Source organism: Xenopus laevis, chromosome 8S, assembly GCF_017654675.1.
Source record: "Xenopus laevis strain J_2021 chromosome 8S, Xenopus_laevis_v10.1, whole genome shotgun sequence".
Taxonomy (NCBI): domain Eukaryota; kingdom Metazoa; phylum Chordata; class Amphibia; order Anura; family Pipidae; genus Xenopus; species Xenopus laevis.
In genome coordinates, this window is record NC_054386.1 from 40,252,461 (window position 1) to 40,266,591 (window position 14,131).

At 38.7% G+C, this 14,131-nt stretch overlaps 1 protein-coding gene across 2 annotated transcripts in view; it reads right to left on the reverse strand.

The window, feature by feature from the left end:
* scai.S (suppressor of cancer cell invasion S homeolog) overlaps positions 1 to 14,131 on the reverse strand; it is a 129,835-nt gene that overhangs the window by 17,155 nt on the left and 98,549 nt on the right. For both annotated transcript variants that reach the window (XM_018232849.2, XM_018232850.2), the window contains exon 12: positions 8,548 to 8,647. In XM_018232849.2, the coding sequence (XP_018088338.1) occupies positions 8,548 to 8,647 (100 nt within the window). The remainder of the gene's footprint in view (positions 1 to 8,547; positions 8,648 to 14,131) is intronic.

Below are 14,131 nucleotides of genomic sequence, written 5' to 3' on the forward strand. Positions count from 1 at the left end.
ACAAAATTATATCATTCACTCTGGATTTTTATAGACTCATACTGAAGACGTTCTCTTGCTCTCAAAAAAGCTGGAGCATTGTGGGACTACAGAGGTCTGCAAACTGAAATTTCTGTTCTTTTATGAATATACTGTACAAGAATATGGTACAGGTATGGGACCTGTTATCCAGAATGCTCAGGACCTGGGGTTTTCCCGGATAATGGATCTTTCCATATCTTGTAAATCTACAAGAAGATCCAGTAAACATTAAAAAAAACAATAGGCTGGCTGTGCTCACAATAAGGATCCTTTATATCTTTGTTTGGATTAAGTACAAGCTACTGTTTTATTATTACAGAGAAAAAGGAGATCAGAGGGCTTTTTTGTGATTCAGAGCTTTCTGGATAACAGGTTTCCGGATAACAGATCCCATACCTGTACATAGTCAGTAAAGTTTTTTTTTGCCTTGAAATGAATGCTGTAACACTTATACCAAATGCATGACTATAGTTGGCTCTATCTGCTTACCTTTTCTAGTATAACCTAATAATTTAGTGAAAATCTTGATTCCTGTCTGGGAACGCAATTGTGGCCAAATATTCTGGCAACTTTGCACTTCTTTCATAGAATTCACAAAAAAATAATAAAGATGAATTTGATATAAATTAGGTTTCTACAAATTCTTGTTTTGCTACAAACCTTTGCTGTTCCAATTCAATTCCAATTCTTTAAGATCTGAAAATAGTGACCCTGATAAAATGATTGACCCCCTAGATATAATATTTGATAGGACACCCTTCGAAAGGAGAATATCAAGAAATCAAGAGCCATGAATGAGCTTCTACTCCTTTTTGCTTACAGTTTGAATCACTTTCTTATTTGCAAGTTCTCCAGTTCTTGTAGATTTGAATGATGCCTTCTCCTAACTGCAGATTTCAGTTCAACGGGATCTAGATTCATTGCTGTCGATTTTGTTTTAAAGGGGTGGTTCAGTTTGATGTTAACTTTTAGTATGTTGTAGAATAGCTAATGCAAAGCAACCTTTTAATTGGTGTTCAATTTTTCTTTTTTATAGTGTTTGAATTATTTGCTTTTTTTTCTTCTGACTCTCTCCAGCTTTCAAATGGGGGTCACTGACCCCATCTAAAAAACAAATGCTCTGTAAGGCCACACATGTATCGTTATTGCTTTTTTATTTTTACCTATTTTTACCTATCTTTCTATTCAGGCCCTCTTCTGGCAGTTAGGCAGGTTAAAAAAGTTAAAAAAAAAAGTTAAAAAAGGTTATTCTCGTGGTATAAAATAAATACAACCAAAATTTTTTTGCCCAAAAATCTGCCACAGTTATCACTTGAGGCCCTCAAACATGCATTCCAATTTGACTGGAGAGACAAATACATAATTTACCTAGGGGTCAAATTACCAAAAGACCTAGAATGCATATACAAGTTGAACTACCAACCCCTGCTTCAAAAAATAACCCAGGCCTGTAGCAAATGGAGAGAATACATATCATGGCTAGGCCATATAGTAGCAGTTAAAATGAATCTGTTGCCACAGATATTGTACCTGTTTAGAACACTCCAAATCTCACTGCTGCCCCTCTTTTTATTTTAACAGTATGTAAAGGACAATTAACAACTTTATCTGGCAAGATAAGCATCCAAGAGTGAAATTCCAGACAACACAATATCCCAGAGCAGCAGGGGGTTTGGATATACCAAATATAAAGTTATACTATATGGCATAAATAATGGAATCTGCTGTCTGTATGCATATGCCCCTTGGTCAGAAAAACTGGGTGGACTTGGAAGCAGGCTACGCTTTCCAACCCCAAGTTGGAGCGGAAAAGGGATTCTCCTAATTGCAGATTTATACTTTCTGAACTCTCTTGAACCATTTGAAAGACTGGCAGAAAAATACAACCTCAGACCTACCGATAAGTTTGTTTACCTACAAATTACACATTGGTTTTGCTCCCTAAACAAGGACTAAGCAGCGTTGGAAGGGAAAACTACTTATTTGTAACTGTTACAAACAACTCTTAGCCCAGGATCCTAATAATAAGCTTTCATATATGTGTAAATTGGAGCAGGATCTCCAAAAAACCTTTACCATTCAGCAATGAAAAAAAATACTTGCAGCACCACAAGTGTACAAACCACGGAGAAGCTTATATTTAGCTAATCTACAGATGGCATTTGTCACCGTTACGGCTATTGGAAATCTTCCATGTAACCAACTCTTCAGGAATGCAAAGCTCATATAGACATTAGGTGCTCCATGGAAAGGGTGGCGGTGGAGAGGAAGAATTCTCTTGAGGTTTATCAGGTGATTTGGGAATGTGGCATAATTACAGGTACATCCCAGACAAGAGAATCTAGGCCTGGGCATCATATAGGCATGATGGCTGACCTGTTCAATTTAAGTTATATGTGTTATGCATTTGACTTAAAAGGAAAGATACAGTACTTATACAGATACTCTCGATACTAAGGTGAGGAGATTGTAATGTTAACCTTGTTTGATGTACAAAACTGTCTAACCACTGCTTCTCACTTTTGTATTGAACAAATAAACTGAAGTTTAAAAAAAAAGTTAAAAGGTTGAACTTGATGGACGTGTGTCTTTTTTCAACCTAACTTACTATTTTACTATTCATTGCATGGTTGCTAGGGTACGTCTCAATAGGGAATCACACCTGTGAGGTTCTAAAACTGAGCATAGGCTAGCGCCTTAGCCCATTTCTATTTACCCTGCTGACACATTATTGCACAGCGCAGTACAATGCAAATCACATCATCAAGTTCACAGAGGATAGAGTAGTTGGTCTGGTTAGGAAAAATGAGTCTGCATACAGAGAAGAAGTAAGACATTTACTGGTGCCAGGACAACAACCTGACTAAATGTCGAAAAGACTAAAGAAATAGTTGTTGACTTTAGAAAGAACTCTGCTACTCACCTACCACTGTTCATCGATGGCTCCCTAGTTGAGATAGTCAACAGTGTGAAGTTCCTAGGAGTACATATGACCTCTTATGGACCCTAAACACCAACTCTATCTCAAAGAAAGCTCAACAACGCCTCCACTTTCTACGGAAGCTTAAAAAAGCCAGTCTTCCCCCATCGATTCTCACATTCTATGGAGGCACCATAGAGAGTATTCTCACGCTATGGTTTGGAATCTGCACTGTCACAGAACAAAAATCTCTGCAGTGGATTTTGAAAACTGCAGAAAGGATCATATGAGAACCTCTGCCACCCATCTCCCAAATCTACTGGAAACACATTATAAGCAGAGCAGATATCTTAGCATAAGACATCTCCCGTCCGTCTCATTCTCAATTCTCTCTCTTACCATCTGGAAGACAGTTCCGCAGCATTAAACTAAATCTACTAGACACTGCAAAAGCTTCTTCCCACAAGCAATTACAATCTTAAACACGATAATATCGTAAAACTAACTGTTCCCTGCATCTGTCACCTTATATGTATCCTCAAATGCTCTTTCTTTATGTAACATGCACCATGGGGGTGGGGGCGGGTGAGTGAAACGTGATTTCGATACACTATATAACTGAATACGGTCTGTATTTACAAATAAAGGAATCTTGTCTTGTATCTTGTAATTTGGAGTCAAGCGACCAGTGCTAAACTAGCACACAGGAGAGCTACTGATCAAGAGCTAAATAACTCAAAAACCACAAATAATAAGAAAATAAAACCAATTGCAATATGTTTTACAATATTGCTCTCTACAAATGTAAAGGTGAACATCCCCCTTTAAGGGTAGTGTTTGGCATGATAAAACCAGGAGATTACCAAGGCATTTTAATGTACCTAGTGAAAGCAGCATATCACTTGATACTTGGAAAAAAAATACAAATATTTTTGGCTACGAATCTATGTAGCACACTAAATGGGAACACAATCAGGGTTGGACTGGGCCGGTGAGACACTGGGAAAAAACCTGGTAGGCCCTGGTCCTCATCAGCCCCCCCCCGCCAGCCCAGACCCCTCCCGGATCAGCTGGACCCCAAAACAAAACAATGATGTGCAGCATGGCTTGCCGTAGTTCACGCATGCGCACGGGGCCCCCTAGTTTGGAACCCGGTGGGCCCCCAATGCTCCAGTTGTTCGACCCTTCACACAATATATATATATATATATATATATATATATATATATATATATATATATATATATATATATATATATATATATATATATATATATATATATAGGATTGGAGGAAACCGGCACTTACGAAAAAGTGATCACGTTCGCCTGGGTGCAGTCCTTCGTGGTAACAATGTGGGAGAACTGTAGAGATCGCACTCGCAGTACTTAAGATGTTTCGGCTGACGTTTTGGCTTATGCAACAGCCTTTCTCAAAGTGAAGGGGGGGTTAAACAAATGGAATAAATACATGGTGTGGCGGGAAGAAAAACAGCTGATAGACAAGGGAAGTGACGTGACAGTGACATCATAAAAGAAAAAATACAGTGAAAAAGTGGAAAAAATATCGTTACAAACACAACATAATGAATAAAATATTTAGGACATGTGTAATTATATATTAATATGTTGATTCTCTGATAAGCGTGTATCGTTCTCACTGTGTGGTTCCGCTAAATGTAACAACCATAAATGCTATTCTGTTATAGTGTAGTTCATATGGGGATACAAACTGGGTATTTTGTTGCAAGGAAGTGTCTAAAAGAATAGATCAAATGAGGGATCAAAAGGCAAAGAAATGAGAGCGCAGGAAACAGAAGATGCTGTATTGAGAGATGTATCATATCCACATTGTAGATCAACACGGCTCTTAATAAGCAGTAAATAGAAGAAAAGACCAGTAAAGGTAAAGATCATATTGAAGAGTTGGAGTGTGGAATGAGAATAAAGAACGGAACAAGAAAGGAAAAATAGAAACAGACGGAAGAAACGGAAAGATTGGGAAAAAGGGGGAAAAAATTAAGAATGAAAAAACAGAAAAAGAAATAAAGATAAAAATATAAAGAAAAATAACTGCCAGCTTTGATCGGATGGAATTCGCCACTTACTTATAGATGTGGATTGTACAAGTCCATAGAAGATCGCCGCTATTACCTTTCCTCGATGTAACCCCAGGGCATTCATTCACCATGTGATTGGATCAATCGTTGTCCGTTATTGTAAGAGCTATTAGGAGGGTACAGTAGATTGTTAATGAGCTCACTGTGAATTAGCTCACTGCCACCATGGATCGGATGGAATTCAATGCATAGTTACAGGTATGGATTGTTTTACTGGCAGTTTATAGGTCTATTGATGCAAGCCGCGATTACACTTCCTCAATGTGGCCGCTGGTTATTCGTTAGCCATGTGGTGACTGCCTCCAATAGTCTGGAGGGATTTGTACTTCATCTGTTCTTCTTGGGGTATACACCGTTTTGTGGTGCCCAGACTGGTTCGTCACTATGTATTGGAACCATTACTTGAGTCAGGTCCTTTAACAATAGTGCGTTCCTTCGCCGTCTGGTGATGATGTATGTCTATATCGTTAATAGTAGATAGTAAGCCGTATATAAAGTCATCAGCAGGCATCTGTTGGAACCATGCAGAGTGTGTTGGGGGACTGGTCGGTCGTGAGCTGAATTGGCCAACATCCCAAGTGTGTCCCGTAATAATACTATCGCGCAGGTCCACGGATGCGTGTTGGTTGAGGAAGCCAGCGTATTAGCTGAAAATATGTATAAAAAAGTGGGCGGATAAATCCAAAGCGGAAAAACAATAAAGCGAATAGCCATGTGTCAGGAAAAAATGGAGCTGAAAAACTCGAGTCCACTCAAAGTATGAAATGTCGTTTTGAAGTAACAGATGAAAAATATAACAGTTAGAAAAAAATTGAACATAGACCTAATAAAGATGAAAAAAAAAAAAAAAATGAAACGGAAAACATGAGATGAAAGGGATCCACAAGAAAGAACTCAGGAAAAGACCTAATAGTAAGGAGAGTGTAGAGAAAAATGAAGAAAACAGAGAATATAGCACTTGAGCAGAGGGGGTCGTGATGTGGAGATGAAGTCAGTCTGTTATTGGTGAACGGAAACATAAAAAGTACAAAAACATTGGTAATTTCACCTTAGCAAGTATAAATTCAAACGTATATATAGTTCAGCTTATTTCTTACGAAAATACTAGGGGTATTTTTTATATATAAAGAAGTCTGAATATTATTGGAAGAGTTTTAATGTCAAACATTTATGGGGGAAAACGTTCAGCAGTATGTAGTTTGGTGTAGATCCACCTTCTCCTGGTGTTGTTTTTATATATGAATGGAGCGTAGGATATGAGTTCATTGAGTCCGTACGGACTAAGGGTGTTAAGTTTATTTATCCAACTTTGTAGTTAATGTAATGTTATGTAATTTGTAATTTGTAATTTGTAATGTAATGTTAATGTAATTTGTAGTTAATGTCAATGGGTTTGCCTTTTTGTTTTTATCATTATTTATTTTTCATTTTTTGTTCATCTTTATTAGGTCTATGTTCAATTTTTTCACATTTTTTCACACTGTTATATTTTTCATCTATTACTTCAAAACGACTTTTCATACTTTGAGTGGACTCAATTTTTTCCTGACACATGGCTATTCGGTTTATTGTTTTTCCGCTTTGGATTTAGTCGCCCACTTTTTTATACATATTTTCAGCTAATACGCTGGCTTCCTCAACCAACACGCATCCGTGGACCTGCACGATAGTATTATTACGAGACACACTTGGGATGTCGACCAATTCAGCTCACGACCGACCAGTCCCCCAACACACTCAGCATGGTTTCAACAGATGCCTGCTGATGACCTAATATACGGCTTACTATCTACAATTAACGGTATAGACATACATCATCACCAGACATCGAAGGAACGTACTATTGTTAATGGACCTGACTCAAGTGATGGTTCTAATACATTGTGACAAACCAGTCTGGGCACCACAAAACAGTGTATACCCCAAGAAGTACAAATACCTCCAGACTATCGGAGGCAGTCATCACATGGCTAAAGAATAACCAGCAGCCACATCGAGGAAGTGTAATAGCGGCTTGCACCAATGAACCTATAAACTGCCAGTAAAACAATCCATACCTGTAACTATGCGGTGAATTCCATCCGATCCATGGTGGCAGTGAGCTAATTAACAATCTACTGTACCCTCCTAATGGCTCTCACGGAGAGCTTATTAACAATCTACTGTACCCTCCTAATAGCTCTTACAATAACGGACAACGATTGATCTTATCACATGGTGAATGAATGCCCTGGGGTTACATCGAGGAAAGGTAATAGCGGCGATCTTCTATGGACTTGTACAATCCACATCTATAAGTAAGTGGCGAATTCCATCCGATCAAAGCTGGCAGTTAACTAATAATAGACACTGACTTTGCTAACAGACTTATTGGGAGCTCACTCCACTGCTCATTCATATTCAACTTTACTTTATTTTTATTATCATTTAGTATTTTTTATTTTATTTTTTGCCCTTTTTCATTTTTATTTTTGTTTTTATTTTTATTTTTCTGTTTTTTCATTCTTAATTTTTTTCCGCTTTTTCCCCCATCTTTCCATTTCTTCCTTCTGTTTCTATTTTTCCTTTCTTGTTCCGTTCTTTATTCTTCCATTTTCATTCCACACTCCAACTCTTCTATATGATCTGCACCTTTACTGGTCTTTTCTTCTATAGACTGCTTATTAAGAGCCGCGTTGATCTACAATGTGGATATGATACATCTCTCAATACAGCATCTTCTGTGTCCTGCTCTCTCATCTCTTTGCCTTTTGATCCCTCGTTTAATCAATTCTTTTAGACACTTCCTTGCAAAAAATACCCAGTTTGTATCCCCATATGAGCCACACTATAACAGAATAGCATTTATGGTTATTACATTTAACGGAACCACACAGTGAGTAAGATACACGCTTATCAGAGAATATATAATTATATATTAATTAATATATAATATATCAGAGTATTAATATATAATTACACATCCTAAATATTTTATTCGTTATGTTGTGTTTGTAATGATATTTTTTCCACTTTTTCACTGTATTTTTCCTGTATTTTTTCATTTATGATGTCACTGTCATGTGACTTCCCTGTTTTTCTTCCCACCACACCATGTATTTATTCCGTTTGTTTAACCCCCCCTTAACCTTGAGAAAGGCTGTTGCATCAGCCGAAACGTCAGCGATTATCCACAAATAAAGACAACTTTTTATTCATCTAAGTCCTGTGAGTGCGATCTCTACAGTTCTCCCATCTATCTATCTATATATATATATATATATATATATATATATATATATATATATATATATATATTTATTTATATTAAATAAAATGTGACTATTACTTGTCCAAGCAGTAAAACATGTAACAAGTAAGCATAGTAAAACAGCATTTGCAGAGAAGACAAAGATAAACACGCATGTGCATTGCTCTCACCAAAATACATTTATATCATTCTGTCAGTGTTGTGCACAATAATACACATGCAAAAGTCGCCTCTCACCAGTGCATCTCTTTATAAGACTGGTTCCTCTTGTGCACTGCGTCCCCGTTTACAACATCCCGATTACTGTTGGTCAGGACCCCTCCGAAATCATAGGGACCTGCAGCAAGGTAGCAACAAGGCAGCTTCAGTGTGCAACCTGGCACTGTGTAAGGAGTTTGTGAATGAGAATACAGCCTGAGCAGCTGGTCATCTCAGGGAAAGGTGCAAAGTGCTAAATACGTGCATAAATAAAAAAAAATCATTTTGAGGGAAGAAAGTCATCATAATACTAAGCAGTTGTAGGGTTCTTAATGGGTGCCACAAGGCACTGTGTTGGGTCATTTCATTTTTTCATTAATGCATCATTGTTTACAAAGGACATGGTAATTCCTATATCAATGTAGTTTTTTTGCAACTGGATCTACATAAACTGGCAATCTGGTGGCAGATGAGTTTCAATGTTGATAAATGTAAAGTTATGTACCTGGAATGTAAAAATATTCAGCAACGTATACCCTGAATGGGACTGCACTAAGCAAGTTCATGATGGCGAAGGACCGAGGGGAACATGTGGATAATAAACTTGGCTCTAGCAAGCAATGTCGGTCAGCAGCAGAAAGGACAAACAAGGTTTTGAGCTGTATTAAAGGAGAACTAAACCCTTAAAATTAATATGGCTAAAAAATGCTATATTTTATATACCGAACTTGTTGCACCAGCCTAAAGTTTCAGCTTGTCAATAGCAGCAATGATCCCGGACTTCAAACTTGTCACAGGGGTCACCATCTTGTGAAAGTGTATGTGATACTCACATGCTCAGTGGGCTCTGAGCAGCTGTTGAGAAGCTAAGCTTAGGGGTCATTGCAAATTATGAAGCAGAAAATGAGATTGGCCTATAATAAACGCTGATGCTACATGGCTGATTATTAAATTCTGATGCTAATTGCACTGGTTTCTGTGCTGCCATGTAGTACTTATCTATATTATGCACTGATCAGCTTTATATTGTGACCTTTATATTCTATGTTTACTGTATCGTTTGAGCTGGTCCCTAAGCTCAGTAAGTGACAGTAGCACAGAGCATGTGCAGTGAATGAGCAGAAAAGAAGATGGGGAGCTACTGGTGCATCTTCAGAGGGACAGATCTTCCCTACTAAAGGGCTGTGTTTGCCTTGGGCTGGTACAGACGCCCAAAACATATTGTACAACATTTCTAGCCTACTTCTTTAGCTAAGCTTGAGAAAATCACATTTTAGTAATGATGCCCCTCTGCTTACTACCACTCTAAGTACCCTTGCTATCCTAGTCCCACCCACAGATTTTCCCTCCTCTCTAGCAGCCTATTGTTTTCCAACAGAAAACCCACCAGACTGGTCTCACCACCTCCCCCAGCAGCCAGCCCATTGCTTACAAACAAGAAACCCCCAGAGTGATTTCATTGCCTTTTTCAGCAGCCCATTGTTTCCACAAAACCACTCAGACTGGTGTTGTCTGGCATGTTACTACACACAGCCCTTATTGGGCTTCACTTGTAGTCACTGCACTCAGCCTCTTATAAAAATGTATGCATTTACAGATGGAAAGGGTAATTTTTCCACTTTTGCACAGCACTGGTAAGGACCCATATAGAATATTCTGTGCCGTTTTGGTCTCCAGTGCAGAAACAGGATATTACTGAATTAGAGAGAGAGTTAAAAAAAACTAAGCTGGTAAAGGGTATGGAAAGTCTCAGATATTAAGAAAGAATGGGCAGGTTGGGGTTGTTTACGCTCGGGAAGAGACCCTTTTGGGGAGATATGTTTACTATATATATAAATTTAAAAGGGAGCCATATAATGAACTCTCTGATACTTTATTCACCAGTAGGACCTTCCAGCAGACACAAGGGCATCAATTTAGATTAGAAGAGAGGAGGTTCCATTATCTTCTAAAACGCTTTTTTTTTTTAAATTTTGTTTTGTTACAGTGAAGTTGTGAAATTCTCTTCCTGAAGTGGCTGTTCAGGCATATAAATAAGATTACTTAAAGATGGGTGGCTTATAAATCAAAGTTGACCCAGAGACTTGTTAGATTGCCATTGTGGGTGTTGGGAAGAAATTTCTTACTCTTCTAAGGCAAATTGCAGAGGCTTCAGATTGGTTTTTACTTTACTTATCAGTTAGGCAGTCGATTGACCTGTGGCCTTTTTCAACCTAAATTTCTGTTACAATGATTAATACAGTGAAAATTATTTTTGTTCCCTAGCTTGCTCCTGATAATTTTGATGTTGAGTGCACCATGGGGAGTTTGGATTCTGCAAAATGTTCACAATCTTTGGATTAAAACATCAGTGTGAACATGCCTTAAATCTTGCACATAAACCGGGTTTTTGCACACATGTACTGAGCAGTCACTATAGGTCTCTCACTCTCTGTAATGTAGTTTGCATTCTATCCTTAAAAAAACTATTAGAAATGTGATGAGTGGATTTCTGGTCACACATTCCTTACAATCTATAGCAAAAAACATACATATATATGGCATAAAATGTAAACTTGCATTAAAGATATGGGGAATAGTTAATAGGGTTAAGATATTTGCTTATGAACAATAAAAAAGACAGACATTATCATCAAATACATATAATACATATATACATATAATTACAGAGGCAGCTCTGTAGAGAGAAGCATTATTGCATCCTATGCCTGTCAATCCGATCTCTGAGGCTTCTTGGTGAAGAACTGGATTGTACACAACAGTGTTTTTAAAGTTAGCATGAAACATACACAATTAAGGAGATTGTGCATTAACTTACGGTTATTTTCTTTACTGGAAGGCCCTTTAATGCCATTGCAAACAGTAAGGTTTTTCAGTAAGTACTGGGAACGCAGAGCAGTAACTCAAAAGTCTGCATTCCTCTGTACCCTAGTCTGATCTCCATTCTAGAAGGGGAAACTACTGGAAAGGCTCTCCTCATTTTAAGGAACAGTAACTCCAGAAAATTAAAGCGTCCTAAAGTAATGAAAATAGAATCTACTGTTGTGCTTTACTGGTAAAACTGGTGTGTCTACTTCAGAAACACAACTATAGTTTATATAAACTAGCTGCTGTGTGGCTACGGGGGCAGCCATTTAAAGCTGAAAAAGGAGAAAAGGCACAGGATACACAGCAGATAACATATAAGCTCTATAGTATACAATGTGATTCTTCAGAACTTATATGTGCTTAAAGGACAAGGAAAGGCAAAAAATAAAATCCCATTTTTACTTTCTTTAATGAAAAAGAAACCTATCTCCAATATACTTTAATTAAAAAATGTGTACCGTTTTTATAAGAAACCTGACTGTATGCAGTGAAATTCTCCCTTCATTTACTGCTGTGGATAGAAATTGTCAGACGGTCCCTAACTGCTGAGCAGGGAAACAATCATACTTATGAACAGCAGGGGGAGCCCCCGACTTACTTACCAGCCATGCAGAATTCAAGCAGCATTGTTAATAACGATCCCTAAGCAGCCCAGACCACACTGAGCATGTGCAGGGTCAGGGTCAGGCAAAGATGTTTAACAAAGTTACAAGATGACAGCCCCCTGTGGCCAAATTTGAAAGCATAAATCATTTGTTTGATTAGGCTTTGTGGTGCAGTAAGTTCATGCTTATGTTTAGTATACAAAATACAGCATTTGTAGCCTTATTCTATTTTAGACTTTCCTTGTCCTTTAAACACATTTTTTGGTGTTACTGTTCCTTTAAGTATAATATTAATACACAAAAACCCTAACATATATTTTCTGGTGGGGATAGAAATTCTCTCTATATTATACCCTAACCAGGCTTCAGGCCAGACCTACATAGCTACAGCACAACAGTTTGGAAACCACTGCTGTATACTGTTGCTTTAATTATTCCTAGCAAGAAATCTCATCACCTTGTTTAAACACACATTACAGATACAGCAGGGAGGCACAAGGCATCACAAGGGCTTTCCCCAAATATAGAGATCCAAAAGAAAATAGCAACCCTATATATCGAAATCAAAACACTTGATGTTGTAGCTGGAAAGGTCAACTATAAAATTTTTCCAACCCTAGGGAATGTAGGTCACATACATGATTCCCAAAATACTTTTCAGTGTATGACATTGGCTGGGGACTGCCAGGAAATCTTACCCGGGTGGTCTAGTGGTGCGGCGGGGATACCCGCCGCTCCTCTTGCCGGCTTCCTCCCTAGTGCGCGCACCGCTATTTAAAGGCGCAGGCGCGCTGATGTTGTAGCTGGAAAGGTCAACTATAATATTTTTCCAACCCTAGGGAATGTAGGTCACATACATGATTCCCAAAATACTTTTCAGTGTATGACATTGGCTGGGGACTGTCAGGAACTCTTACCCTGGTGGTCTAGTGGTGCGGCGGGGATGCCCGCCGCGCCGCTCCTCTTGCCGGCTTCCTCCCTAGTGCGCGCACCGCTATTTAAAGGCGCAGGCGTCTTTACGTCATACGTCAGCGTGCAATGGCGCCAAATTCAAAAATATTTAAAGGGGCATTGGTTACTTTATGGTTGCCCGTGATAGGTTTTGTTCCTGGTGCCTTGTACTTTGTACTGTTAAGCTTCTAGTCTGTTTGATTCCTGTGTTTGACCCTGCCTGGCTGTTTTACTACTTTTATCTCTGGAACCTGACCCTTGCCTGTTATTTGACTCCAATTCTGCCTCATTCCATCTGATTGATCTCCCTGTTTTGACCCTTGCCTGCCTGACCTTGCTTTGAACGCTGCCTGCCCAGACCCGGCCTGAATTGTTTACGCTGACTTTCTGCCTGCCTCGACCCGGCCTGATCTGACTACTCTATTGCCTCATGCCTTGTACTACGACCTTCTGTCCAAAGACTTTGCTCTACAGTCGTGCCCCTCTGCCTATCCAGAACCCTCATCTTGCACCTCTCGTTTAAGTCCAGGTGGCATCCAAGTGAGCCGAGGGCTCCTCCCGAGGCCCAAAGGCGGTCACACTACTGGTGAAGCACGAGCCGAGACCAGGGTGCCTGGTGTTTGTTCTGGTGTTGGGTGCCGACCGTTACAGGGGCTCCCTGACTCTGGGCCTTTGTATTATACAAGAATTATAACAAAAAAGGTCCCAAATGTGTCAAACCTACTCATGACATGCTGATTTTTTTCTAACACTTTAAGTATTTTAAGGAAATAACAAAGGATCATGGAGTGAAACCAGGAACTGAGAATGGATTGTGATAAGCAAGGTCATTGAAAGGCTGCTAGGCAGCTGATTTAAAAAAAAAAAAAAAATTATTTACTAAATTGCCAATCAATTCATTCCTACTGGAATTGCCTTTGGCTATTCCTGTGTGCGGTGAGATAATTATAGCTTGGAAAAACTGGCTCATGCATTTTCCAGCAATAATTCTTTGACCCAAGGATAATTCTTTGCCCTCAATTTCATTGGCAACTCAGCCAAGCTGGAAAATACTCGGTCAAAAAACCGTTACGCACAATGGGGAAGACTTGTTTAAAGGGGTGGTTCAACTTTTTAGCTTTTGGTATTTGGTTATTGAATGGCCAATTCTAAGCAACTTAGTCTTCTTTATTTATTTTTTATAGTTTTTTTTTTTTTTT